This window comes from Primulina eburnea, chromosome 15, assembly GCF_022965805.1.
Source record: "Primulina eburnea isolate SZY01 chromosome 15, ASM2296580v1, whole genome shotgun sequence".
Classification (NCBI taxonomy): Eukaryota; Viridiplantae; Streptophyta; class Magnoliopsida; order Lamiales; family Gesneriaceae; genus Primulina; species Primulina eburnea.
Window position 1 is genome coordinate 11,172,327 of NC_133115.1, and position 24,912 is coordinate 11,197,238.

The 24,912-nt window shown below is 36.9% G+C and overlaps 1 protein-coding gene across 1 annotated transcript; it reads right to left on the bottom strand.

The window, feature by feature from the left end:
- Positions 1 to 11,966: 11,966 nt before the first annotated feature.
- LOC140814115 (probable polyol transporter 4) lies at positions 11,967 to 14,580 on the bottom strand. Its single transcript, XM_073172992.1, has 2 exons — positions 14,194 to 14,580; positions 11,967 to 13,495 (listed from the first exon to the last, which is right to left on the bottom strand). The coding sequence occupies exons 1-2, from the start codon at positions 14,396 to 14,398 to the stop codon at positions 12,132 to 12,134; spliced, it is 1,569 nt and encodes a 522-aa protein (XP_073029093.1). The 5' UTR covers positions 14,399 to 14,580; the 3' UTR covers positions 11,967 to 12,131.
- Positions 14,581 to 24,912: the final 10,332 nt, after the last annotated feature.

A 24,912-nucleotide genomic window follows, 5' to 3' on the forward strand; every position in this document is an offset into this window, starting at 1 on the left:
ACAGTCAAGTCTGATTTGCTAGACCGTATCCGAGTAGGTCAGTCTTCAGATGAGCAGTTACAGAAATGGAGACTGAAAGATGAAGCCAAGGGCAGTGTCCTTTATACAGTGTCAGATGGGATTGTGAGATACAGAGGTAGAATGTGGGTGCCTAGTGTTGGTTCGATCAGACAGGATATTTTGACAGAGGCGCACGCATCTCCGTATTCTATCCACCCGGGAGGTACCAAGATGTACAAAGACCTACAGTTATTGTATTGGTGGCCAGGGATGAAGCGAGATATCCGTAGATTTGTATCAAAATGTCTCACTTGCCAGCAAGTAAAAGCTGAACATCAGAGGCCAGCAGGATTGGTTAAGCCACTTCCCATTCCCGAGTGGAAGTGGGAGAACATTACTATGGATTTTGTGGTTGGATTACCGAGATCAGTCAGAGGATCGAACTCCATTTGGGTTATAGTAGACAGACTCACTAAGTCAGCGCATTTTCTGCCAGTGAAGACGACTTTCTCCATGACGCAGTATGCGGATCTTTATATCCGGGAGATCGTCCGGTTGCATGGTTTCCCAGTCTCTATTGTGTCCGACAGGGACCCGAGGTTTACATCGTCCTTCTGGAAGAGCTTACATGCAGCTATGGGGACGAAGTTGCTTTTTAGTACAACTTTTCACCCGCAGACAGATGGCCAGTCTGAGCGAGTGATTCAGGTTTTAGAGGATTTGCTAAGGGCGTGCATGATTGATTTTCAAGGAACTTGGGAGTCTAGACTACCTCTAGTGGAGTTCACATACAACAACAGCTTCCAAGCATCTATTGGTATGGCTCCCTATGAGGCGTTGTACGGGAGGAAGTGCAGATCACCGGTTCATTGGGATGAAGTTGGTGAGAGGACAGAACTTGGTCCGGAGATAGTTCAACAGACTGCAGACGTGGTGGTCAAGATTCGTGAGAGAATGAAGACTGCCCAAAGCCGTCAAAAGAGCTATGCCGATAAAAGGAGAAGAGATCTCGAGTTTGCCGTAGGAGATCACGTTTTTATCAAGATAGCACCTATGAAGGGTGTTATGAGATTTGGAAAGAGAGGAAAACTGAGTCCGAGATTCATTGGACCGTTTGAGATTCTTGACAGAGTTGGGACACTAGCCTATCGTGTAGCCCTTCTGCCGAATCTGGTCGGGGTGCACAATGTGTTCCATGTCTCGATGCTGAGGAAGTATTTGGCTAATCCTTCGCATATTCTGAGTTATGAACCTTTGCAGCTTGCTCCAGATTTGTCTTATGAGGAAAGACCGACTCAAATCCTCGACAGACAGGAGCACAGACTCCGGAACAAAGTGACTAAGCTAGCCAAAGTTCAGTGGCTGAACCAATCAGTGGAGGAAGCCACTTGGGAGTCAGAGGTCGACATGAAACTTCGCTACCCGGAGTTGTTCGGTAAGATTAATTTCGAGGGCGAAATTTTTATTAGTGGGGGAGGAACTGTAGTGCCCAAATTCAGTACATGCATAACCCATGCATGTAATTAATTATTAAAACATTTATTTAATTTTAAAACAGTCTTAGTAGTGCATGATTTATTTAAATACATTATTTTAAATTATCTATGTTTATGTGATGCATGTTAAAACGTCCTTCGAGTTTCATGCTTCAGGGGATCATTCGAGGCGGGATTGAGGAAAAGACCGGCGACGATTTTTGGGAAATTAAAATGTGGTATTTTATTTTAAGTTGAGGATGGGGAAATTTATTAAGTTATCAAATTTTAATATTTTAAAGCATTATTGTGTATTTAGAGATTCAAGAGTTTGAAACTTTTAAAATTGGTGTGTAATTATTTTAGTTGTAGAGTTTGATTAAATTAGTGTGTGTTAACTTTTTATTAGTATTTTAAATAGTCTATTTAGCTAGAGTTTCTCCTAATTAAAACACACACACACGTTACACACACTCACACACACTTACACATTTTTACACACACTAAACACACACACTCACCTTACGTTTCAGATTTTATATTTTTAATAGAGAAAATTCTAGGGTTTTTCTCCCCATAGCAGCCGCCCCCTCCTCTGAACTTTTCCAGCAAAATTTGTGAATTTTCTTCAAAGAATTTTAGCGTCACGATCGTCCCGGATCAAGCCTCGCTCCATCTCCGCTTCGGTGTCGTCGTACGGTACTTTTAAATATCAAAAAAGCACGTATAATCTGTTCTTGATGCATCGATCTTGTCATATTATGTGTGGGTTGTTATTTATGTGTAAAATCATGTGTATGATGTGTAGAAGTTTGCGCAAATACGTTGGGATAACTTTTGAAACGATTTCTAGATCTAAAATTTTCGTTTTTACTGTTCTGGTGAAAACAGCGATTTTTCGGTACAGAATTGGAGAAAACTTTCAACTAGAAAATTGTAGAACCTTTCGACGCCTTCGATTTGATATATAATTCGAGATTTTTGGATGACAATTGAGTGAGTTATGGCATTTTTCGTGGGACTGCGCAAACTGCGACTTTGACGAAAATTGTGTTCTTGAAGTTTTTGTTGCAGGCTTCGTTGGGGATCGACGGGTGATCGTTGCTGCGTCTAGGTATGATTAGTATGATGTTGGGATGTTAAATGATACGTCGTTTAGTGTCGATAGGCACCCGGATGTATTAGAAGTCGTAGGAAACTTTTCGGTGTCAATTGCCCCGTCTTTGAATTGTATGTGTCGTAGGGTGAATATCGTTGCTTTGGGTGTGGTACGATTTTGGTTTGTTGTTATGGCAGGCTAAGATGGTCTTGTGGTGTCGATTCATGGACCGTATAATCAAGTCGAGAGCGTTAAACAAAACATGTACAGAATTCTCGTAATTTCGCTTGTCCCGCAGGTACACGGACCGAAGCACGGATCCTGGCACGAGGTCCGTGTCTTTGCTCTTCCCTTGGTGCGCCATTACAGTGTCTACACGGACCCCTACACGGATGGGAGCACGGGGTCCGTGCCTTTGGATTTCACGTATTGTATTTTTCCAGTGCCTGCACGGACTTTCACCCGGACCCTGACACGGGGTCCGTGTATACCCTTCTCCCCGAGCCCTTTTCACCCGAGTCTACACGGACCCCTACATGGAGGTAGGCACGGGGTCCGTGCCCTCCTATTTTTGAGATACATTCTTTCATCACTTAGGATTCGGTTTGAGGTTTTTATGCCAAGATTTAATATGATGTTTATGAAGTCGAGTCATGGGAATCTTAGAACGTCCTAAGGAAATGATTGAGCTTGGGAGTAAGTATGATATTTACGTCTAAGCTATGCAAGTTAAGTATGCAAATTTATGTTAGTATGTGCAGCAACGGCCCCGACCGAAGTCCAACGAATCCCTCAACGCCAAGTAAGTATGTTGACGTGCAAAAGAAAGTATTTTAAGTTTTGAGGTATGCTAAATGTCTTGTGACCAAATTATGTTAGGATGGAAAGCGTTAAATTATGAACGGGGACCAATCCGCCCGTTAAATTATGAACGGGTTAGATCGTGGTTGGAAAGCGTTAAATTATGAACGTGGACCAACCAGCCCGTTAAATTATGAACGGGGATCTTATGTATGCGGCAGTGGATACGTCCCCGTCAGCCCAGTACTGTGGTATAGTCGGATCAGGCTCATTTATGTTACGGGTCACATGCTTTGAAACATCCTCTATGCAAAAATGATGAAGTTACGTATGTTCAAGTATGCAATATGTTTATGAAAGTTTATGTTGATGGCACGTCTAACTGCGTATGTACCTATGTTTAAGTTTATTATGCAAGCTCAAGTTTCAAGTTATGTATGTCCTATTTTAAAGTTGCATGCGATCTTATTATGTAGTACTCGTTATTCCAGTTTATACGTGTTGAGTCTTTAGACTCACTAGACTTGATCGATGCAGGTGACTATGCTGAGGAGGCAGGAGGTGATGACCAAGGGGCAGGCTTGGGCTGAGTGGCAGGCTAAACCCGAGGACCGCAATGTTTATGTTTTTATGCAAGTTTAAAATACTCTGATTTTTAAATATTTGGATGCGAAATATTTGGAGACAGTTTCATTTAGCAAAATTTTATTGGTGACGGATGATTGTGAGGTTTATTTTATGAATGTTGAGTGACGACCGTATGGATGTTTTTATTTAAGAAAATTTTTAATTTTTCCGCAAATTTTAAGTATGAGAAGTACGGTTCGTTACAGACTGAGTCGCCCCCTGTTGAGGCTCCGACTGACTGCACTCCTGAGGAATTGCAGGCTTACAAGGAATGGTGTGACCATGACTTGATAGCCAGGTGTTATATGCTGACTTCTATGAATGATGAGCTGCAGAGGCGTTTTGAGGGTGCAAAGAATGTTGCTGACATTCATTTGCACCTCAAGGAGCTCTTTGGTGAGCAGACTCGGCCTCTTAGGCATGCTACCGTCAAGGAGCTGATCACTTTGCGCATGCGAGATGGGGCCTCGGTCCATGAGCATGGCCTAAAGATGATCGGGCTCGTGGACAAGCTCGTTGGCATGGATCTGATCTTGCCTTCGGAGTTGACCACCGACGTGTTGCTCTTATCGCTGCCTAGCTCATTTGATCCTTTTGTGGTGAACTTCAACATGAACAAGCTAGAGCCGACCATTGAGGAGTTGGTGAATATGCTTGTTACGTTTGAATCAACCATCAAGAAAGAGAAGTTGGTTCTTTATGTGGGTTCTTCATCTGGTACGAAAATTGATCCACATGGGAAGGGAAAGAAGAGTTCTTTCCAACGTCCCAAGAAGAACGTGCCCTTGTTGAGGCAATCTCCGAATCCCGTTGAGGCAGCCAGACCAGTTAAGGCTGACAAGACTGATGATGTATGTCATCACTACAAGAAGCCAGGACATTGGAAGCGAAATTGCAAGGAATATCTGGCCCAGAAGAGTTCTGGAAACGGTATGTTCTAAATTGAAGTAAACATTTCAATTAACTCTACTTCTTGGGTATTAGATACCGGTTGTGACTCACATCTCTGTAATGAGTTACAGGTGATGGGAAGAAGTAGAAAACTTAAGGAATGTGTGACCTTCTAGAGGATGGGCAATGGAACAAGAGTTGCTGTCAAGGCTGTTGAAGATGTTTACTTATTGTTGAACAATGATTTTAAGTTAATTTTAAGAGATGTTTTGTTTGTACCTTTTTTGGTGAAAAAACATTGTTTCCATTTCTATTGTGATAAAAATGAATATTCTTGTTTATTTTGCAAAGGTGTTTGCAACATTTACATGAATGAATGTTTGATTGGTACTGGTGAACTTGAAAACGATCTCTATAACTTAAAATTGAAAGATATTCCATTAAATGTCCATTCAAAGACAGACACCATATGAGATATGGATGGGTAAGCCTCCCAAATATTCTTATTTTAGAATATGGGGTGCCCTGCTTATGTGAAGCAGGTAGTGGGAGATAAATTGGATAGTTGATCCATTTTATGTTACTTTGTGGGATATCCAAAGAATTCGGTTGGATATCATTTCTATCATCCCCAAAAAACAAAGGTGTTTGTTTCTAAGAATGCAACCTTTTTGGAAAAGAAATTTCTATTAGATAGAAAAGGCGAGATGATAGAACTCGAAGAGGTTCGAGAGACACCCACAATTATAGAACCCACACCCGAAGAGCCAAGAGAGGAGATAAAAGCTCCTAGAAAATCCGAGAGAGTCTCGAGACCACCTATGTGGTATGATCTGCTTCTTGAAGAGGGCCATGATGAGCCTATCCATGGATGTGATCCAAGGACCTTCAAGGAAGCGTTATCTGATGCCGATTCATCCAAATGGCTTGAAGCTATGGAATCTGAGATGAATTCCATGCATTCGAACCAAGTGTGGAATCTCGTGGATCCACCTGAGAGAATTGTTCCCAAAGGGTGTAAATGGATTTACAAGAGGAAACTTGGGGCAGATAGAAAGGTATTGACCTTCAAGGCGCGATTGGTGGCAAAAGGATATACTCAAAGACAAGGAGTTGACTTTGAGGAAACCTTTTCTCGAGTTTCAATGTTCAAGTCCATAAGGATTTTGCTAGCCATAGATGCATGGTATGACTATGAGATATGGCAGATGGATGTTAAGACAGCCTTTCTTAATAGGGATATTAAGGAAGAGATTTACATGTCTCAACCCGAAGGGTTTACATCTATCGGAAGTGAGCATATGGTAAGCAAACTTCAAAGATCTATTTATGGTCTAAAGCAGGCATCTAGGAGTTGGAACCTCAGATTCGACAGAACATTCAAAGAGTTTGGTTTTGCTAAGAATCATGAGGAACCCTGTATGTATAAGAAGGTCAGTGGGAGTGTAGTGACATTCCTGATGTTTTATGTTGATGACATTCTAATCATTGGGAATGATGTAGGAATGTTGCAATCAACTGAAATATGGTTGGCAAGAGAGTTCTCGATACAGGACTTGGGTGAAGCATCTTTAGTATTCGGAATACAGATCTATAGAGATAGATCAAGAAGATTTCTTGGTCTCACCCAGTCCACATACATTGATACCATCGTGAAGCGGTTCTCGATGGATAAGTCCAAGAGAGGACATCTACCAATGTGTCATGGCGTGTCCCTATCCAAGTCTGTCTTTCAAGACTGATGCAGAGATAGCGGCGATGACAGGCATTCCTTATGCATCTGCGATTGGTAGCATCATGTATGAGATGATATCTACACGTCCTGACTTTTTTTTCGCACTAAGTGTAGTGAGTAGATATCAATCGAACCCTGGTCTTCCACACTGGAAAGCTGTGAAAGACATCCTCAAGTAGTTGAGAAGGACCAATAAATTGTTCTTGGTCTATGGGGTGGAGAACTAGAATTGGAAGGCTATACCGACTCTAGCTTCCAAAGCGATATCGATGACTCGAAGTCAACCTCTGGGTTTGTATTCATGCTCAATGGTGCTGCTGTCTCTTGGAAGAGTTCCAAGCAAGACAATACTGCGGATTCCAGCACAGAGGCCGAATACATTGCTGCATCAGATGCAGCAAGGGAGGCTGCTTGGATAAGGAATTTCGTCTAAGAGTTGGACGTCATTCTTAATGGAGTTGCTCCTATCCCGGTGTTGTGTGACAACACGGGAGCTTTAGCTCAAGCAAAGGAGCCAAGGTCTCATCAGAAGTCCAAACATGTATTGAGAAAGTACCACATCCTCGGAGAGATTGTGGAAAGAGGAAGAAGTGTCTTTTGACATAGTCGGCTCCGCAGATAATGTTGTTGATCCACTAGCTAAGCCTTTACCTGGACCATTATTCGAGATGCATCGCGAATCAATGGGTTTGAAGCATACGGGTAGTTGGCTCTAGTGCAAGTGGGAGATTGTTAGAGTAGGTGCCCGTTGAGCCAAGTGTTGGCCGAGTGTTCACAATGAAACTCTATGTATAAGCAATCTTTATTTTAGTAATATTTGAAATTATTATTTTGGCACATCTTTATCTGTATACCCATCCTAGTTGCATAGATAAAGCCCTTGAATATACAAATAGTAGAAAGAATATGAGATGCTCATATGATGAGTATCATGAAACTCATATTTGTAATACTGTATATTCTAAACGGTTCCTAGTCGATTCAGCCGCCACTAAGAAGGATATAGGCCGCTCGAGTTAGATACTAGTATCTGCGATGCGAGTACCATGTTTCATTGGTAGGGGACATTGTGATGTCCGAGCATGCAGATAGGTGCTCCTGGTAGAGTGCACTGAACAACCCTCCATTAAAGGACTTTCCAAGTGGTTCTCACTTATCGAGTGGAAACGTCCTAGTTTATGGTTGTACACCATTAGTCCTTATGACCCGGGACAACATTGAGACTCTATGTGCTAGCATTTCACTTTAACTTGTTTACCGACTCTTATGGGGTCATCAGGTGGCAAGGTTGGGTGTTATGTCGAAACATATAGGAGTCGATGCATTGTAGTCGGGGATTCACCGCTTACCTTCAGGTATGGATATCCTATGTGTTATCATGTGTATGTAGGTTGAAATCTCTGGCCAGAGTATGGTGGTAATTATGAAAGGGGTTTCATAAATTACACCATCGATGCAACTACGACATGACACATAGTATCGATTCATTGACAACTCTCGATAAACCAATGGTTGTCGAATCGGTCGGGATATATGAGTTGAAGGGACCGTAATGTACGCTATCCATAATTGAATGGTTCTTGCAGGCACTATCATTTGATACCTAGGGAATCATGTAAGCGATGTTGTTAGGCATTTAACATGGTTGGTTGGGTACTATCAGACTTGAGTTCTGACGTTCTTGTTATCAAGGGGTTGATAAGTAAGAATGGAGCAATTGGGGTATGCTCATATAAGGACATGTTTAGTCCGAATCACATGGAGATGTGAACCCACGGCTAGTTGTATCAATGAACCATTGAGGGCCACACAAGTGCTGGCTTTCTAGATCCCGTTGAGAAGTAAAAATAGTTCAATGTGTTGAACGGCTTATAAAGGAGTTTATAAGCGTAAGGAAAATTAGAAGTATGACTTCTATAAAGGAGAAATTAGTTCAATGTGTTGAACGGCTTATAAATGAGTTTATAAGCGTAAGGAAAAATAGAAGTATGACTTCTATGAGGGAAATGTAACTTTTAATTTATGGAAGTGTTCCTAAATTAAAAGTTGGTCAAATAAATAATGTATTTGAAAATTGTGATTTTCATAAACATTATTATGGACTAAAATTAAATTAATTCAAGTGTTGAATTAATTAAACACTAGTGAGCCTAGTGAAAGCGGACCGGTTACGGTGGCCGGAAGCGCAACGGAAGTAAAAAATTTTTAATTTTAAGCTCAAATTTTCGGCCACCATGTTTGTGTGCAACATTTACATTCAAACACCATAAAGCATTCATAGGGTGTTAGAAAGTTTTACCTATCAACCTCTTGAGGTTGATGAATGGCTCCAACTTTGTTGTAAACAACAAAGCTCTTCAAGGTAGGCAAGTCTACAAGCTCCTCCTCCCTTTCCTTCAAAATAAGGCCCACCACTAACTAGGTAAACCCCCTCAAATTTTGCACTAGAAAAATTTGAGGATTTATCAAAGAGAAGACCTTTTATTCTCCAACACTTTGAAGAACAAAATGAAGAAAAATATTTGAGAGAAAAATGACAAGAAGTTTCGGCCAAGACAATGCAAGAATGAGGAGTGAATGTTGGGTCTTGGGGTTGCAAAAAGCTAGATTCAAAAGTTGCATGTCATGCAATATTTTATTCAAAAAGCATTCACAACCCTTCACCTCCCAAGCATGCAAAACCTAATGGGCTTGTAACTTTTACAAGGCCCATGGACTCTTTAATTGTTCTCAAACATATTTGAGTCCAATTAGACTTTACTTGATTTTACTCAAGCCCACTACTTAAATAATTATTTCCAATTGAGCTCTACAAGGCCCAATGTTATTTAATTAATCCAACACTTGAATTAATTTAATTATTTGGACTCTACTAGGCCCACTAGTGTTTAATTAATTCAACACTTGAATTAATTTAATTTAGTCCATAATAATGTTTATGAAAATCACAATTTTCAAATACATTATTCACTTGGCCAAATTTTAATTTAGGAACACTTCCATAAATTAAAATTTATATTTCTCTCATAGAAGTCATACTTCTATTTTTCTTTACGCTTATAAACACATTTATAAGCCGTTCAACACATTGAACTATTTTACTTCTCATCGGGATTTACAAAGCTAGTACTTGTGTGGCCCTCAATGGTTCATTGATACAACTAGCCGTGGGTTCACATCTCCATGTGATTCGGACTAAACATGTCCTTATACGAGCATACCCCAATTGCTCCATTCTTACTTATCAACTCCTTGATAACAAGAACGTCAGAACTCAAGTCTGATAGTACCCAACCAATCATGTTAAACGCCTAGCAGCATCGCTTACATGATTCCCTAGGTATCAAATGATAGTGCCTGCAAGAACCATTCAATTATGGTTAGCGTACAGTACGGTCCCTTCAACTCATATATCCCGACCGATTCGACAACTATTGGTTTATCGAGAGTTGTCAATGAATCGATACTATGTGTCATGTTGCGGTGGCATCGATGGTGTAATCTATGAAACCCCTTTCATAATTACCACCATACTCTGATCAGAGATTTCAACCCACACATACATGAGAACACATAGGATATCCATACCCGAAGGTAAGCGGTGAATCCCCGACTACAATGTATCGACTCCTATATGTTTCGCCGTAACACCCAACCTTGCCACCTGATGACCCCATAAGAGTCGGTAAATAAGTCAAAGTGAAACGCTAGCACATAGATTCTCAATGTTGTCCCGGGTCATAAGGACTAATGGTGTACAACCATAAACTAGGACTTTTCCACTCGATAAGTGAGAACCACTTGGAAAGTCCTTTATAGAGGGTTGTTCGGTGCACTCTACCAGGAGCACCTATCTGCATGCTCGGACATCACAATGTCCCTTACCAATGAAACATGGTACTCACATCGCAGATACTAGTCTCTAACTCGAGCGGCCTATATCCTTCTTAGTGGCGGCTGAATCGACTAGGAACCGTTTAGAATATACAGTATTCCAAATATGAGTTTCATGATACTCATCATATGAGCATCTCATATTCTTTCTACTATTTGTATATTCAAGGACTATATCTATGCAACTAGCATGGGTAAACAGATAAAGATGCGCCAATATAATAAATTCAAATATTATTAAAATAATGATCGTTTATACATAGAGTTTCATCGTGAACACTCGGCCAACACTTGGCTCGACGTGCACCTACTCTAACACCTAGTAAAGTCCAAATAATTAAATTAATTCATGTGTTGGATTAATTAAACTACATTGGGCCTTGTAGAGCCCAATTAGAATTAATTATTAAACTAGTGGGCTTGAGTAAAATCAAGTAAATGTTAAATGGTCTCAAATGTGTTTGAGACATTTAAATAAAAGTCCATGGGCCTTGTAATTGTTACAAGCCCAAGTCAAAAGGAATTCAAGGGAGGTGAAGGGTTGGGAGACAACTTTTTCAATGTCCAAGGCATGAGATGCTTTGGGACACCACAACCTTTTTGCTAAACCAAGAAAGTCTTCCCTTTTCTCCAAGGATACACCATGGCCGAAATTCCTATCATTTTTCTCTCCAATTTTTGTTCTTCAATTGTTGGAGAAACAATACACTTCTCAAAGAAAAATGCTCTAATTTTTCTAGTGCAAAATTAGAGTGGTTCTAGCTAGTTGGTGGTGGGCTTAATATTTGAGCAAGGTGGGCTCAAAGGAAGCTTAAAAATTGTCTTGCCATTGAAGTGCTTAGTTGTATATCAACTAAGTTGGAGCCATCATCAATCTTTTAAGATTGATAGGTACATTTCTATAAACACCCTATGTATGATATATTTGGTGTTTATTGTATTTGCTACACATTATAAGTGGTGGTCGAAAATTTACATAAAAATTCGATTTTTAAAACTTCCGTTGCGCTTTCGGTCACCGTAACCGATCCCCTTTCAGAGACTTACTCAAAGTAAAAATATCGAACTCTCAAAATTATCAAACTAGACACTTTATAATATTTTTCTTTCAACTAAATTGTGAATTTTTCACAAATGATGAGGCTATTTATAGAATTTCTTTGATAATGATCCAAAAAATAAATTACTTCATTACCTTCATCATCACACACAAATTTCTAATTTTTACAACTCTTATTTCCAACATTAAAATATTCAATACACCTCTTTTGAATATTAATTTTCAACACAAAAATAATAACTGAATTCTTTCATGATATAATATTATTTTGGTAACTAAAACAACAGAATGATAATATCGACAAAACGGAGGCATTTTTCATTCATTGTCGCAGCAATTTCAACCCAAATTCATGGGAAAAAAATAGTTGGAAGAGTACATGTATGGTAGCAGAATAAACCATTGCCTTTTCATTTGTGGAACAAAAGTATTAAAATTCCACCTATCGATAGATAACTTGTTACAAAGAATACGAGATAATTCCACCATGAGTGATCTTTCAAGGAATTGGAAATCGAACTATTTTGGCCAAAAGGTAGAAATAAAAATTCATTCTTTCTGTACCAAATGTTGGACATCTCCCATTTCAACTTCACTTCCTCGCAGCACGTATTCGTCCTGAAACAACGCTCCGATCTGCTCCAGTGATTTCCCTTTTGTTTCTGGCACACATTTGTACACAAACACCACGGAAAGCGCAGAAATGGCAGAGAAGATGAAGAACGTCCCCCCGACAGAGATTGCTCGCGAGACTGACAGGAAGGACATGGCTATAACACCACTGCAGACACGGTTTCCTACGGCACCAAGTGCAGACGCCTGAGCACGGAACCTTAAAGGGAAAATCTCCGATGTCAAAACCCAACAGACAGGACCGATTCCTACAGAAAAGAAAGCTACGTTTCCGCAGACTGATAAAACTGCCAATGCAATCCCAAACGACCCTTCTCCCATAAACGAGAGAGTTGCACCTAAGCTGAACAAACATATTGTCATACCGATTGTGCTTACGTAGAGGAGGGGTTTTCTCCCAACTTTGTCAATGAGAAGAATTGCAAACATTATAAAGGCAGTCTTTGTTACTCCCACTGCAACGGTTGCAGCAAGACGATTAGAGTTACCATCAATACCAGCTGTTGCAAAGATTTCTGGACTGTAGTACACAGTTGCGTCTATACCTGTAATCTGTTGGAAGCTTTGAATCCCAATTCCAGTAATAAGCATCCTTTGAAGTGCAGGAGAAGGATGTAGAATTTCATGCCACACAGATTTTTCTTCACTTTTATCAGTGCTGGGATGTCCAGCAGCTAACTGTATCTCTGCAAGTCTCTCGTCGACCTCTGTTTCATTTTCGTTTGTCTTCAACAGCACCGACCTTGCTTCTTCTACTCGATTTTGCATCACTAGCCAACGTGGTGATTCAGGAATTATGCATAAGGCAAATGCAATGAATACTGACGGTAATATTCCCACCGCAAGCATGATTCTCCAGTTTGTGTGTGGTGGAAGACCAGAAAAGGCATAGTTGGAGACATAACCAAGAAGTATCCCGAGATTGATGAAGATTTCGGGGAATGAAGTAAGCGACCCACGTGCAGCGGTTGGCGATATCTCAGCTATGTATACTGGTGCAATCATTACGCCAAATCCTATCCCTATCCCAGCCAAGATTCTTCCTATCATTAGTACTTGGAAAGATGGCGCAAACGTCATTACCACCGCGCCTGATTGAAACACTATGGCGGCTAACCCCATTGTCCATTTTCTACCAATAGCATCTGATGTTCTACCACCACCTAAACTGCCCAGAAGGGACATAATACTCAAAACGCCAACCAGAATTTCTTCTTGCACCTCTGTTATTTTCAGATCTTCTTGAATAAATAGGATTGCTCCACTCATGACACCCACATCTATAAACACAAAGTAGCATGTAAATGAACCACAACCATTTCCATGGATGAGATCAACTAACAGACAGATAGTTGCAGTCCCAATTTCTTAAAATAAAATGTAAAACAAAAGCAACTCGATACAGCAGCCAGATAGCTGGCTACAAAGAAAAAAGTTTACACATTGTAGATGAACTTATACACCCAAAGAGCCAGCAAATTAACTCCTTTAAAAGTTGTATAAGTAGTTTGCAGGCATTCAAACTTCAGTCAAATTGAATATCACTCGTTCTGATCAGATCCATATTTTATCAGCAATAATGACTTCAAATTATTTCTTCTAGCTACATATACGAGTGGATGTGTGGGTTCAACAAATATTTAATCCAACTAGATATCATGTAGAGATTGTTTATCCAAGTACACCCCCATTCAAAGATCAAACTTAATGCACTTTTTTTTGTATCTTTACAATACATCATCAGTGTGTACTTGCAAAAGATTGGTGATCCGATCCAATTTCAACAAGACTCTTTGAATCTTTAAACACATAAATCATCTTCCATGTTTGACTTTTTACTTCTCCAGTTTTCTCATTCCTCTCTTAGCCAGAACAAATAAACCAAAAAATACATAATACAAACCATCCAGGAAAAAAAAGAAAAGTAATGGGAACAGAAAACAAAACTGGATATCAAGGAAGCAATCTTCTCTTTTACCATAGCCAAGGAGGACACTGTTAAGAGATGCAAAAACAGAACAAGCAAACACGTATTTTCTTCTATCTTTCCTCCTCTTCTCCATCTGCAAATCATCTTCGTCTTCATAATGAGAATCCATTCTCCTGTACTTATTCTGGGCTCCCAGAGCCATCCCTATACCCATCTCTCTGTTCCCATTTTCTCGGACACCCGCCATACCCATCTCAAGTACCGATCACCCTTATATCTCCTCGGTTTCAACTGTAAAAACTGAAATCTTGAGCCAACTTGAAATGGGTAGGCGTTGGATTGCAGGAGTAGGCTTCAGATCTAAATGGGAAGACACCGAGAATTGTGAAGGTGTAGTATTTTCGGACATTTTAGCCAATCACATGGGCCTGGACTTCCTACGTATATTTAATAATATATATACAATGTGTTGAAATAATATATTTTAATATGGAAAAAGTAATAGTTGAATATTTGAATGTTGAAAATAAGAGTTGTAAAGTTAGAAATTTATGTGTGATGATGTAGGTAATGATGTATTTTATTTTTTGGATTATGTGTAATGAAATTCTATAAATAGATCTTTCATTTGTGAAGAAAATCACAATTGAGTAGAGAGAAAAATATTATAAAGTGTGTAGTTTGGTAAATTTTGAGAGTTTGAGATTTTTACTTTTTACCATAAATTTTTACTTTTTCACAACACGTTATCAGCACGAAGCTCTAAAAGTCCTACATACTATTCCAAGCTCCAAACAGAAGAAAAAGGTAACAAAAGTAATAATATTTATTTTACTGTTATTTATTTATTGTGTATTTATTTAATATACAATATAATGTTATTATTAGAAATAATAAAAATAAATTTTTCATAAACTTGTTATAAATCCTGGGAGGATGTTAAGACGACATCCCACACTCCCGGTAAGGGATACGACAAGTATAAAAGCCTATACGGTTTTTAAACAAAAAGTAATAATATTTATTTTACTGTTATTTATTTATTGTGTAATATACAATATAATGTTATTATTAGAAATAATAAAAATAAATTTTTCATAAACTTGTTATAAATCCTGGGAGGATGTTAAGACGACATCCCACACTCCCGGTAAGGGATACGACAAGTATAAAAGCCTATAAGGTTTTTAAACAAAATAAATTATGACACTCATTATAATATTATGATATGATATACATAATTATTTAAACATGTCTAATATTATATACATCATATTATTACCATAAAATTATACAAATACATACATTTATTTTTTGTACACCAACGATCATAAACGGTAACAAACGGCTAGTTTTTGCCCTATAAATATCATCTCACAAACACATTCAATCACTCCAACTTTCTCTTCTTCTCTAAAAATTACTCATCATCAAATTTTTCGAAGAAAAAAGAAGATGGCTTTCTCAAGGATATATTTAATTATTTTGGTTATCATACTCACGAGTATTGTATTTATCGGAGAATATCCTCTTCGTGCGTTTTCTTTATTTTTACAAATACTTGTACTTGTTGTTTATCCGTTACTTTGTATTGCAATATTTATTAACTAATAAAATGCATCGTAATTTTTTTTTAGTACCACCATGTCAAATTTAACAAAGCTCGAATTTATTGCGCTCGACATCACGGGAAAGAATTATATGCCATGGACTCTAGATGTAGAAATGCATCTTGAGTCATTGGGTCTAAGCGAGACCATTAAAGAAAATGGCATATGCACGTCACAAGAAAAGGCAAGAGCCATGATATTTTTGTGTCGACATCTCGACGATGGATTGAAATGTGAATATCTGACTGAAAAAAATCCCATGGCTTTGTGGAAGGGATTAAAAGAAAGATTTGAACATATAAGGGAAGTTATACTTCCGACCGCCCGGGATGAATGAAACACACTGAGATTCCAAGATTTTAAAAAAGTCAGTGATTACAATTCGGCGATGTATAGAATAATCTCGCAATTAAAATTTTGTGGACATGAGGTCACAGAATCTGATATGCTTGAAAAAACATTTTCCACATTTCATGCATCAAATATTACTCTACAGCAACAATATAGAGTACGTGGATTTGCGAGATATTCTGAACTCATCGCCTGTCTTCTTGTGGCGGAAAAGAACAACGAGCTATTAATGAGAAATCATCAGTCCCGACCCACTGGATCAACAGCATTTCCAGAAGTAAATGCTGTAAGTAAAAATGAATTTATACCTGGAAACCAAAATCAATTTCAAAGACAAGGTTTTGGTCGAGGTCGAGGTCGAGGTCGAGGTCGAGGTCGTGGACGTGGAAGTGGAAGTGGAAGTGGACATGGACGTGGAATTGGTCGTGGTCGTGGACGCGGCCGTGGTTTTGAAAATAATAGAGATAGTTATTTTTATAACTCATCTCAAAATAGCGTCCCAAACCATCCACAGAAAAGACATCATGAGAATACAAGTGTTAATGAGAATCACTCAAAAAGATATGAAAGTTCTTGTTACAGATGTGGTACTCCAGGACATTGGTCCAAAGTTTGTCGAGCCCCTGAGCACCTTTGTAAACTTTATAAAGAATCATTAAAGGGGAAAGAAAAGGAGACCAACTTCACTGAACGCAGTGACCGTTTGAGTGATTCAACTCATCTTGATGCTGGTGATTTTATGAATGATTTCTCTGGAAATGATCAACATGTTGGTGGGATAGAAATGAACAATTTTGATGCTGCAGATTTTCTCAATGATTTTTCTGAAAATGAACAATATAGTGGTAGAATATAAATGTACAATAATTTGTTTTTCATGTATTCATATAATAATGTTTTATTGTACAAATATGATATGTGTTATATTTATATATGTATTGTCAGTAATTTTATTTCATTGCATATTTTTTTTGAAGTACAAATATGGAAAATGCTATGAGCAAAGCTGAAGTTTGCATACCCGATAGTGGTACAACGCACACTATCCTCCGAGATAAAAGATATTTCTTGGAACTAAAACCAACAAAAACAACGGTGAACACAATATCAGGTCCTGTAGACTTGATTAAAGGATGTGGTAAAGCACAATTTTTGTTACCTAATGGTACAAAATTTTTGATCAATGATGCTTTATATTCACCACAATCGAAAAGAAATTTGTTGAGTTTTAATGATATATATTCCCATGGGTATGATACTCAAACAATGAATGAAGGGAATGAGAAATATATGTGTCTTATCACATATAAATCAGGAAAGAAATATGTGATTGAAAAACTATCAATGCTCCCTACTGGATTGCATTATACACATATAAGTCCCATTGAATCAAACATGGTAGTTGATAATTCCTCGATATTAACCAATTGGCATGATCGATTGGGACATCTTGGTTCAACAATGATGCGAAGAATTATAGAAAATACACATGGTCATCCACTGAAAGACCAGAAGATCTTTCAGAATAATAAGTTCCAATGTAAAGCATGTTCTCTTGGAAAACTTATTATAAGACCATCACCAGTCAAAATCCAAACTGAATCACCAATGTTTCTTGAACGTATTCAGGGTGATATTTGTGGACCAATCCATCCACCATGTGGACCATTCAGATACTTTATGGTATTGATTGATGCCTCCAGCAGATGGTCACATGTATGTTTATTGTCAACTCGAAATGTTGCATTTGCAAGATTACTTACTCAAATAATAAAATTGAGGAATCAATTTCTCGATTATACAATCCAGAAAATTAGACTTGATAATGCTGGTGAATTTACTTCCCAGACTTTCAATGATTATTGTATGTCTATGGGAATCATTGTTGAGCATCATGTTGCTCATGTACATACACAGAATGGATTGGCTGAATCATTGATTAAACGTCTGCAAATGATTGCTAGACCAATGATTATGAAAACAAAGCTCCCTATTTCTATATGGGGACATGCAATTTTACACGCTGCTTCATTAATTCGCATCAGACCAAGTGCATATCATAAATACTCCCCATTGCAGCTTGCATTTGGTAAAGAACCAGACATTTCTCATCTGAGAATTTTTGGATGTATGGTGTATGTGCCTATTGCACCACCACAACGAAAGAAAATGAGACCTCAAAGAAAGGTTGGAATTTATATCGGTTATGATAGTCCATCAATCATTCGATATCTTGAACCTCAGACAGGAGATGTGTTCACAGCACGTTTTGCTGATTGTCATTTTAATGAGGAAATCTTCCCAATGTTAGGGGGAGAACAAAAACATACCGAAAAAGAAATTACATGGTATGTATCATCATTGTTACATCTGGATCCAAGAACAAAACAATGTGAAAAAGATGTACAACAAATTGTACACTTGCACAGAATAGCAAATCAAATACCAGATGCATTTGCAGACACAAAAGGTGTAACTAAATCATATATACATGCTGCAAATGCCCCTGCTCGAATTGAAATTCCAAAGAAACAAATGGAAGATACTCATGATGTCATTAAACGCCTGAAGCGTGGAAGGCCAGTCGGTTCCAAGGATAAAAATCCTCGAAAAAGAAAATTCATAGAGAAACATGATGATCACAAAATAGAGAATGGTGTTACCTGAAGAAACACGTGATGATGAAAATATTCTGTCAGAACCACAAACTGACGAGAATCATGAAATCTCTATCAATTACATTAATACTGGAAAAATATGGAACCGAAAAGATATAGATGAAATTGATGATATATTTTCTTATAATGTGGCAATCGACATCATAAATGATAATGAAGATCATGAACCAAAATCATTTGGTGAATGTAAAAATCGGCAGGACTGGATAAAATGGAAAGAAGCCATCCAGGTTGAATTGGATTCGCTAAATAAACGTAATGTTTTTGGACCTATAGTCCTTACACCTAAAGGTGTAAAACCTGTTGGATACAAATGGGTTTTTATTCGAAAGCGAAATGAGAAAAATGAAATAGTAAGATATAAAGCTCGACTTGTTGCACAGGGTTTTTCTCAAAGGCCTGGAATTGATTATGAAGAAACGTATTCTCCTGTGATGGATGCAATTACGTTTCGGTATTTGATTAGCTTGGCGGTATCTGAAAATTTAGAAATGCGTCTTATGGATGTTGTTACAGCTTACTTATATGGATCACTTGATAGTAATATATATATGAAAATCCCTGAAGGATTTAAGATGCCTGAAGCACAAAGTTCAAAACCCAGGGAATGTTATTCTGTGAAATTACAAAGATCATTATATGGGTTAAAGCAATCGGGTCGAATGTGGTATAATCGACTAAGTGATCACTTGATGAAAAAGGGTTATGTAAATAATTCAATATGCCCTTGTGTTTTCATTAAGAAAACAACATCCGGATGCGTAATTATTGCTGTATATGTTGATGATTTAAACATCATTGGAACGAATAAGGAAATTCAAGAAGTTGTGTCATACTTGAAGGAAGAATTTGAAATGAAGGATCTTGGAAAAACCAAGTATTGTCTGGGTTTACAAATTGAACAAAAAGAATGTGGAATGTTTGTTCACCAGACAAATTATACAGAAAAGATCCTTAAACGTTTTAATATGGATAAAACAAATCCTTTAAGTACTCCAATGGTTGTTAGATCATTAAACATAGAAAAGGATCCATTCCGTCCATGTGAAGATGATGAAGATATTCTTGGTCCAGAAGTACCATATCTAAGTGCCATCGTTGCCCTTATGTACCTTACAAATTGTACAAGGCCTGATATATCTTTTGCCGTGAATCTGTTGGCAAGATTTAGCTCATATCCAACAAAGAGACACTGGAACGGAATTAAACATATATTCCGTTATCTACGAGGAACGACAGACTTGGGACTTTTGTATTCAAAAGATGCTAATCCAAGTATAATTGGTTATGCCGATGCTGGATACTTATCTGATCCACACAAGGCACGTTCCCAAACTGGATATGTATTTACTCGTGGAGGCACTTCAATATCTTGGCGTTCACAGAAACAAACGCTCGTAACAACTTCATCAAATCATGCCGAGATTATTGCACTACATGAAGCAAGTCGTGAATGTGTGTGGTTAAAATCAATGACCCAACATATCCAAATTTCATGCGGATTATCATTTGATGAGAAGCCTGTGATACTATATGAAGATAATGCTGCATGTGTTGCTCAAATGAAAGAAGGATACATAAAAAGCGACAGAACTAAACATATTACTCCTAAGTTCTTCGCATTCACCAAGGAGCTTGAGAAGAATAAATGTATTGATGTTCGTCACATTCAATCAAGTGAAAACTAATCAGATCTCTTCACAAAGGCACTACCTACGTCAATATTCAGAAAGCACATATATAATATTGGGATGCGCAATCTACGAAATTTGTGAAGAGTTGTTCGTGTCAACATGAGGGGGAGTTCACGTGACTGCACTCTTTTTCCCTTACTATGGTTTTTATCCCAATGGGTTTTTCCTAGTAAGGTTTTTAACGAGGCAGTACAAAACACGTAATGAAGACATCATCGTATCATGATCATCATCACAAGGGGGAGTGTTGAAATAATATATTTTAATATGGAAAAAGTAATAGTTGAATATTTGAATGTTGAAAATAAGAGTTGTAAAGTTAGAAATTTGTGTGTGATGATGTAGGTAATGATGTATTTTATTTTTTGGATTATGTGTAATGAAACTCTATAAATAGATCTCTCATTTGTGAAGAAAATCACAATTGAGTAGAGAGAAAAATATTATAAAGTGTGTAGTTTGGTAAATTTTGAGAGTTTGAGATTTTTACTTTTTACCATAAATTTTTACTTTTTCACAACACAATGGTGTTTTCCAACAGCGCAGATTTTATGTTTATATATTATTTCGTACAGAGCGCAGTAACTTCTCGGAAAATATTATAAATTTTTTTTTTCAAGCTATTTTGGGGGAAATTTAAAATGTTTAATTAACGTAAGATCATATTTAAAAAATTGGCCACATTTTGGACTTTGTTTTGGGGAAAAAAATTCACCTCTATCATGATGCATGTGTTTGTTTGACAATAATTTACATTTATCGATCTTCTAATATTTTGCATTTTTTTAAAAACTCTAGGAAATCACCTTATTCTTGTGATTAATTTTTTTTTTTTTTTGTAACGAATTTTTTTAAAAACTCTTTACTATTACCACATTCCACATTGATAAAAATTTAATATTTAAATGAATTTATAATAAGATATAATTTAGTATTATTAGAGTTTGGGTTTGCTATTTTCATAAAATAAAGATGTATATGAAGTAATTGCTATATATTTAGAGATGATAAATTTTTCTACGGGTTTAGGGTCCGCTGGAGATCTCGAAAATCTATGATTTTTTTCAGGTTTGTGCTCAGGTTCGGAAATTTTTTAAAATCCTCGAATTAATCCGACGCGGATATGGGATTACTATCCTCATCCCCAAACCCGCCTTAAACGCCATTTCTTTTTAACAAATAATAATATTATTATATTAGTAATATTAATATTATTATTTGTTAAAAAGAAATGGCGTTTAAGGCGTTTATGGGTGATTTTTTATGAATTTATGATTCTTTGGGCCCTCGATAAATCCTCTGTTGTTTAATTTCTTTGGAATATCTTCCGTAAATCCTTTTATGTTTTGTAAAATTCCAAATAAGAATCTTATATTCATTATTATTCTGGAGTTTAAATTTCTCCTTTTCTTAGCTCAGTTTCAGTTGAAGATGGTATATAGGCTGGAAACCAATAACCTCCATGTGTGCGAAAGCCACTAAGGAAAAGTTTGGTAAAACAACGCCAAGTATCAGATTCCTCTTTGATTTCAAGCCTCAGATGGTATCAGAGCCTCAGATGATGTTTTCATTTACAGATATGTATTCCCGAGGAAGAAGAGAGTCCTCTTATAGAGAGCGAGGTGGTAGGGGAAAACCCCCTAATATTATTGCACAACATGGCAAACAAATGCTAATAGCCCAGAACTTATCTAGTTAATCAGCCAGTAATACTGAGCAGACTGAGTTATACAATGAATTTCAAGAATTCTTGAAACAAAAACAGAGAAGTAATACAGATTCTCAAGGTTCAACATCATATTCTAACATCATAAAAGTTGATGATAATAATTCAGCTCTATATACATAGACAAAACATCGAGAATTGATTCTTCTTATAGAAGAGAAAGATATCCAATGGGAAAAAACTCCATGGACTATCATGGAAAGATATCTAACCAATACATCATATGTATATGGTTCTTACAAGCAAAGAAGATTTTATGAAAATCTTCTGATATCTACAAAAAGTGTTGATATAACTCACTTTTTCAGTAATACTCAGCAGAGAAGAAGTTATAACTTCTCAAAGTTTATCATCAAGAAGATCATATCTATTGAAGAATGGGGTATATCTCCATTAGTGGAAAAAGAGTTTTATTCTGAAAATCATAAAATGAGTTTTAAATTTAATTTTTGGGATTATATTGAAAGTTTTAATAAAACTTTGTTTTATGAAAATGAAAAAAGGAAACATACTTGGTTTCTAAAGATTTGTGAAAATGTTTTCCACTATCATGTTCCAAATTGGTTTTTAATATGGTGGAAGATATTTGGTCCATCTGCAAAGATTTTGTCAGAAGTTTTCATAAAACCAATGAATACTTGGTTAAATGTTTCCCCAAGTATTAAAAAATCATTTTCTGAACATTGGATCGATGGAAAGACTTTATGTCTATTTTTCATGGAATTTGGAATTTCATGGATCTGAAAATGGCAGCCAGAATTCGGTTACACTGATGAAGGCATCCCTTGCATATGGAGGGTAAGTTCCACAAAATTTTGGGACAAATTATTGAGAGATGATCCAGAAACTGGAAAAACCTATGGTTATGAAACTCTTCATCAAATGGAAGAAAAAATTTCTTTATACCAAAAAGAAATTAATAATCAACAAGAAAAGGAAAAAGTCACCATGAGTCCATTTAAGATTCTCACTCAGAAATATTCTGAAATTTATTCAAAAGACAAAATGATTGAGATTTATATTGAAGAAATGAAGAAGGATCTTTTTCAGAATATTGGATGTTCTTATTCAAAGTCAGATAAATCTATGGCGTCTGAATCCAGTGAAAATCAATTCATTCATCTAATGCAAATGCAGGATGCACAAGATCCAGAGGATGATACTCCTCAATTATCTCAAATAGCAGATATTTTTGAAAATTTGAAGAAATCTCTAAAGAACAATCTCAAAGATGATTAGATAATCGTTGGAAGTGGAATCTCACTATTCAAAGTTGGTGGAATAACACATCATGGCATATCGTGACAAAAAGTGGGTGGCATATCACTGTAGACTTTTTGAATTTATAGCATTTGCTTTAATAAAGCATTGTACTATTTACTTTAATAAAGTATTGTACTGTTTTTATTTTTAGATGGAATCCAGGGTTTCATGTCCGGCTCTTCTATCTATTTATAGGATCATTATGTGTCTTTAGAAGGACACGGTTGAGTTTGCTCCCCTCTATTCTCTCTTGTAAAAACCTTCTGAATTATCAATAAAAGCTTCAAGTGTTCTGATAACAACTTTGTAAGTTATACTGTTTTTATTTTCTGTTTTTATTTACTGTTTTTAAATTTTTATATTTCATAGATTAGCCTGAATGACAGGCTAAAGTATTCGTGCTAAATTATTACCTTACTATGACATGATCTATATTTATGTGAAACATTGGAATCAGATTGATATAATAAAAGATTTATTTAAATTTCTAGAATCTAATGTAATATAACAGTCTTTGGTTAGAACATAAAGTAAGAAGATGAACCAGGAAATGGTGAACACAAGGTTCGAGTTTATCCGAGAAAAATAAATTCATGTTGTAGCCCTTCAGCCTGCTTAGCCGAGAAATGGCGTTTAAGGCGTTTATGGGTGATTTTTTTTATGAATTTATGATTCTTCGGGCCCTCGATAAATCCTCTGTTGTTTAATTTCTTTGGAATATCTTCCGTAAATCTTTTTATGTTTTGTAAAATTCCAAATAAGAATCTTATATTCATTATTATTCTGGAGTTTAAATTTCTCCTTTTCTTAGCTCAGTTTGAGTTGAAGATGGTATATAGGCTGGAAACCAATAACCTTCATGTGTGCGAAAGCCACTAAGGAAAAGTTTGGTAAAACAACGCCAAGTATCAGATTCCTCTTTGATTCCAAGCCTCAGATGGTATCAGAGCCTCAGATGATGTTTTCATTTACAGATATGTATTCCCGAGAAAGAAGAGAGTCCTCTTATAGAGGGCGAGGTGGTAGGGGAAAACCCCCTAATATTATTGCACAACATGGCAAACAAATCCTAATAGCCCAGAACTTATCTAGTTCATCAGCCAGTAATACTGAGCAGACTGAGTTATACAATGAATTTCAAGACTTCTTGAAACAAAAACAGAGAAGTAATACAGATTCTCAAGGTTCAACATCATATTCTAACATCATAAAAGATGATGATAATAATTCAGCTCTATATACATAGACAAAACATCGAGAATTGATTCTTCTTATAGAAGAGAAAGATATCCAATGGGAAAAAACTCCATGGACTATCATGGAAAGATATCTAACCAATACATCATATGTATATGGTTCTTACAAGCAAAGAAGATTTTATGAAAATCTTCTGATATCTACAAAAAGTGTTGATATAACTCACTTTTTCAGTAATACTCAGCAGA

Bases quoted from the DNA above. Each gene is read 5' to 3' on its own strand.
- LOC140814115 (XM_073172992.1), bottom strand. From the start codon at position 14,398: ATGGGTATGGCGGGTGTCCGAGAAAATGGGAACAGAGAGATGGGTATA. The intron at 13,496-14,193 runs GTAAAAGAGAAG...TTGTGTTTATAG, and splicing joins CAGTGTCCTCCTTGGCTATG to ATGTGGGTGTCATGAGTGGA.